Source organism: Rutidosis leptorrhynchoides, chromosome 9, assembly GCF_046630445.1.
Source record: "Rutidosis leptorrhynchoides isolate AG116_Rl617_1_P2 chromosome 9, CSIRO_AGI_Rlap_v1, whole genome shotgun sequence".
NCBI lineage: Eukaryota > Viridiplantae > Streptophyta > Magnoliopsida > Asterales > Asteraceae > Rutidosis > Rutidosis leptorrhynchoides.
In genome coordinates this window covers 80000779-80006452 of record NC_092341.1, presented here as the reverse complement: position 1 = coordinate 80006452, position 5674 = coordinate 80000779, and the positions used below count along the sequence as shown (strand labels likewise).

Genomic DNA, 5674 nt, shown 5'->3' with positions numbered 1-5674 from the left:
ACTCTTCAGTTTCACAACCTTCCTTCCACCGTGTCTCCAACCCCAAAACGACGAGTAATAATTCCTTCAAATTATTAATTTTTGTATCTTCATATTTGTTTATATTTTTGTTGTTCAATTTTGACTTTTAAATTCTGTTTTTCTGTAGATTGCTCCTATCTCTGCAACATGGAACAAAACTTCTTTTCGGATTCAGAGAGCATCAAATGGTACTGAATTATCATTTCTTGTATTAAATAGTGAATTGCAACAAAATGATTAATTCACACACACACACGCACACACTGACACACAATTATATTTGCAGTTTGTTTAATTTTTTAAAGATTGATAATTGTGTCTAAAGTTGCTACCTTTTTATTTTTATTTGTAGTCCCAAGTTTGGTAACTCACTGCCCATATGATGAAATGAAATTATGTAGTCACTTTTTGTTTGTTCAGTAAATAGCTAAATATAATGTGCTATAACTGTGTTTATATTGAATTTCGTTTAGTCTTTTGTGTGGGTGGTTTAAAGTGGAGGAAGGCTAAAGAGGCTTCATTCTTGAGTTCAAGTAAAGGTCATATTGTGTGTGCTGCAAATGATTCTATATCTGAGGTGAAAACGAATATTGTAGATAAAAAAGTTAGTGATAATCTTGATGGGGTCGAACCATTTGGAGGCAAATCAGGATCCGTTTCGTTTATTGGATTGACCCACCAAATGGTTGAAGAAGGGAAATTGGTGTCATCACCATTCAAAGAAAATCGGTCTTTGTTGTGGGTTGTTGCCCCCATCGCTTTGATTTCATCAGTTATAATCCCACAGTTTTTCGGCCTTTTGAGCATTGACCTTGTTCAGGATGTTGTTCTTACAGGTACTGTATTATTTTTTGCAGTAACTATCTTATTTGTGAAAGTTAATAATATGGCCCATTTTCACCCATGACCCGTTTAAAGGCTGACCCATTTTGACCCATGACCTGTTCTGACCCAAACCCATTTGATCCTTGACCAACCCGAACCGTTTACCAGGCATAAATATGGTTTGTAAAAATGAACGAAGAATGATGGTTGTTTGCATTGAAAAGGCTAGTATCATTGTTCAAAAAGTGACTAACTTTAAAGAGTTTAATATGTTTGTGCAGAGATTGTGTATACGGTATCTTCTGAAGTTATGTTTTACATAGGCCTAGCAACGTTTCTATTTGTGACTGACCGAGTGCAAAGACCGTACTTACAATATAGTTCAAAAAGATGGAGTTTGATAACGGGTCTACGAGGATACTTGACATCAGCATTTTTTGTAATGGGGTTTAAAGTTTTAGCACCGATGTTCGCTGCATTTGTCACTTGGCCGTTACTGGGTGTAGCAGGCGCGGTTTCTGTTGCTCCTTATTTAATGGGTTGTTTAGTTCAGTTTATATTCGAGAAAGTCCTTGAAAAACGCCAGTCGTCTTGTTGGCCTATCGTCCCTATTGTTTTTGAGGTTTGTAGTTTTTGTAATTTTTGGATTAGGGATGCTCGGGAAACCCGAAACCGTACATTTTTTAGCTGGGTACGGGCCAGATCTGTGAGTCTAAGGCCGGGTATGGGGATGGTTTTAAATTTTTATGCTTGTTTTTGTTTGGGGACAGTTTTAGATACAAACCCCTGTATACCTGAAAAAGACCTGAATCCGTATACCGGACCCGTTTAAATTTAAATAATAGATAATATACATATACATATATTATTTTATAATATATACTTATTTACTTTAAATGGGGACACGATTACCCGATAAACCTACCTATTCAATATTTAGCAAGTAATTGGGTACCCGGATACATATGGGGAACCCGTTTACGCGATAGTTAGTAAGTAAATGGGGACCGTTCGGGTATGGGTCCGAGTTTACGATGGAGTTTCTTAATCGGGTTCGGGAACGGGATTACCTAGACCTGGTCTAAACCTGGCCCTATGCCATCCATGGATGGATTTTTGATTCATTTCATAACGAAGAATTTTACTAATTTTTATATGTTTTTTTTGCAGGTTTATAGGTTGTATCAGTTGACCAAATCTATGCACTTTATGGAGAAGTTAATGTTTCAAATGCGGGGTCTACCGAAGTCGCCTGAATTGATGGAGAAGAGCGGTGCGTTGGCTGCAATGATTGTGACTTTTGAAGTTCTTGCAGTTGTTTGCATTTGGTCATTTTTGACATTTATACAAAGGCTATTTCCTTCTAGACCTGTTGCTGAGAATTATTGAGCTCATCTTTGTGAAGGATGTTGTAAAGTTCATGACTATTTCATTTTAATGGTACAACTACGAACCTGTTGTTACGAGTTTCTTCATACGAATGGAGCTCTATTTTATAGAAGATTAATGTTAAAACCGAAATCATTAGTTGATACAATTATATATATGTTAACCACGCTGGTTTGCCTGAAAGGGCACCGAGTTGACCAATGAAGCACATCACCGGGTTCGATTCCTGGCTATATCAAATCGTTCAGAAAGGGAGTGTGACCAGAGGGTGTGCGTAATGTGCAATTCACCCGGTACCGTATCTCGCAATCGAGGGTTTGATTATTCGAGGTTACCCTCTATGTGGGAGTCAATGTGCTCGTTGATAGGGGGTTTCCTCGCTAATCAAAAAACAACATATATATATATATATATATATATATATATATATATATATATATATATATATATATATATATATATATATATATATATATATATATATATATATATGAAGAATATTCATTTGAATCCATAAATTAAGTTGAGATTTAAGGGACCAATGAGAGCGTGACATGTGGCACGAAAATCACATGTGATTGAAAAAAAAAAAAAAAAAAAAATTCGAAAATTTTTTTTTACGAATTTTTTTTCGAATTTTTCTTTACAATCACATGTGATTTAACTGTACAATCACATGTGATCGAATTATACAATCACATGTGATTGTAAAAAAAAATTTCGAAAAAAAAAATTTGAAAAAAAAATTTCGAAAATTTTTTTTTGAATTTTTTTTTTCTTTCAATCACATGTGATTTTCGCGTCACATGTCGCGCTCTCGTTGGTCCCTTGATTTTCAAGCAAATTAATGGATGTAAGTGATTACAACTCATATATATATATATATATATATATATATATATATATATAGTGGTAGGATCAAGAGGGAAGTAACCATTCGGGGGAAGCAAAAACTTTTTTTTTTTTCGTTTTTTGAAAAAACTTTGTTCACGAACATTATAGATGAGATGAAAATATGAACATTTAGTAGAGACACTTTTGATAAATATTTTTATTTTGACGGAAAAACGCCCGAAGAAGTAATATATAACAATTATCGTGTTTTTCGAGCGTATATTGAGGTTTTAGCTATTGGGGTTTAGATATTAGGGTTTAGATATTAGGGTTTATAGTGTTTAGATATTAGGGTTTAAAAATTTAGGGTTTAGGGTTTAGATTTAGGATTTAGATTGAGTTTTTAACACGAACGGTTTAGAGTTTAGGGTTTAGGGTTTAGGGTTTAGGGTTTGGTGTTTTGGGTTTATGTAATAAACCCAAAACACCAAACCCTAAACCCTAAACCCTAAACTCTAAATCGGGCTAAATTTTACTTCACAAAACATGAAGAAAAAAAACGTTCATATTCTTCACGAACAATATTATCTTGAATGTTATTTTTGTCGATCGTTTTCCCGCCTAAATAATAACATTCATCACGAAGTGTCTCTTTTAAATGTTCATATTTTTGTGTGATCTTGATGCCGGAAATTTTTTTTTTCAAAAAAAACGAATTTTTTTTTTTTTTTTGCTTCCCCCCGCTTCCCCCCGATTGGTTACTTCCCCATTGATCCTGCCCATATATATATATATATATATATATATATATATATATATATATATATATATATATATATATATATATATATATATATATATATATATATATATATATATATATATATATATATATATATATATATGCAACTTGTTAGCTAATATAATGTGATCCTTATAGTTAACTGTGTAGATAGACGCTTTTAAATAAGTAAACTACCACAATATCAAACAACAACAAATCATAAAGTACTTATTTGCTTATTGTTTGTTTACTTTTATGGCAGATAACCAAATCTACAACCTCTGCTAAAAACTGTTTATCTGCTCACGTTAGAAGAAATAAGCACGTTACCTGATTATTTTCTTAGAACATAAACACTTCAAAATGAACAATTTCCAAGTATGGATCATTCGACACAAACTCCAGTCAAACTTTCAATCCCAGAAGCATTTAGAGAAATGGTTGTGTGAAGAACACGAAGAACTACTTCCTCGAGTGTGCTCTTAAGTACCACTGAAGATACATTATGGAACCGTAGATTCATAATCGGATACATCATTATCTACATGGTAACCGCTTTTTGAACACTTTAAATTACAACTGAAAGTATACATATACATACTGTATATACTTTAGAAGTAAAAACATAAACTATGAAAATGAATATCCTGGGCCATTGTAAGTAACTTCACTACCACGTTCGGTTTAATACAACGGCAACGGCAACGGCGATCATTAATGTTAAAATTTCAAGTTGTTTGCTGTACTAGCAGTAACTAATGTATAAACAGGTTGATGTTGCAACACAATCAAACTATCCACATCATCTTTATCGTTATCAATTAACGGTTTTCTCTTTTCAACAATTGATCTTTGCCATGACCATTCTTCTAAATATGGATTCACTTCTTTATACATATCATAACATTCACATCTATATATATATAATACACACATTGTTAGTAACTGAATCTAATGAATCTAAGATGTTTGATGAAATGCCTGAATGAATGAACTTGCCTTCTTTTTTTTTCTTCTTTTTTTAAAGGCAAGTAGTCGGCATCGAATACTCTCATTCACCAAGCACGCATGCGCTTTCGGGAGAAAACCCGAATCACATTGCAGAAACTCGATCCTTAAATCATCCCGAGGGACAGGCGGACCGGTAACTGCAAAAAGCAGTGTTCGAACATGACCTCTGCTCCTGCGCCGGTGTCAGTGTATATTCGTCCAATTTAGCAATTGGAGATGTGTGCCCGAATGATAACTAGTTCAGAAGAAGGGTTGATATTGAATAATGATGGGAAGATGATAGGTTCATGCTTCCATTCATCTAGCGCCCCTGCTTTTCGTCGTTGCCCAGCACCCATGAGTGAATCATGTATACGTCACCCTTCGCTGTGTTATTTAGGCTTGCTTCCTCATCGTCTAGCTCGTGGGGGTGAGCAGTGATTAATTTCGTACCTTTAGATAGCGCCATTTGATCAAACCAAAATCGTTATGGGTGAAGTAGATTTTAAATCTGAGTGCTAGATCAGTGGAAAAGAGTGAATCGAATGTTTTATCTCCAATAACTGTACAAACCCCGATTTGAAATCTGGATTCCAAGGGCGTAAAACAATCGATGGGATTAAGCTTATTCGATTGGGATCGAATAAGATAATATCATAGAGTAATGAATAGCTCCGATATCGACCGGAATCTTTATCGGATCTAAATTGTCAGCTGGAGAAACATTATCGTGTTTGATTTGGGCAGAGTAACGTTAATGCATCCAGTGTTATTGAATGAGTGATCTTGTTCGTGTATTTATAGGTGTTACGAGGGAATAGTGACATGACA

General features: G+C 34.3%; 1 protein-coding gene across 1 annotated transcript; it reads left to right on the top strand.

The window, feature by feature from the left end:
- The first annotated feature begins 457 nt into the window (after positions 1-457).
- On the top strand, positions 458-2356 carry LOC139868194 (uncharacterized). Its single transcript, XM_071856524.1, has 3 exons — positions 458-857; positions 1128-1468; positions 2017-2356. The coding sequence occupies exons 1-3, from the start codon at positions 458-460 to the stop codon at positions 2233-2235; spliced, it is 960 nt and encodes a 319-aa protein (XP_071712625.1). The 3' UTR covers positions 2236-2356.
- The last annotated feature ends 3318 nt before the right edge of the window (positions 2357-5674 follow it).

What these genes read in the sequence shown, in the direction of transcription:
- LOC139868194 (XM_071856524.1), top strand. Translation starts at nt 458, where the DNA reads ATGTGCTATAACTGTGTTTATATTGAATTTCGTTTAGTCTTTTGTGTG. An exon ending in TCAGGATGTTGTTCTTACAG is followed by an intron (nt 858 to 1,127) that starts GTACTGTATTAT and finishes ATGTTTGTGCAG; the next exon opens with AGATTGTGTATACGGTATCT. An exon ending in TCGTCCCTATTGTTTTTGAG is followed by an intron (nt 1,469 to 2,016) that starts GTTTGTAGTTTT and finishes TTTTTTTTGCAG; the next exon opens with GTTTATAGGTTGTATCAGTT.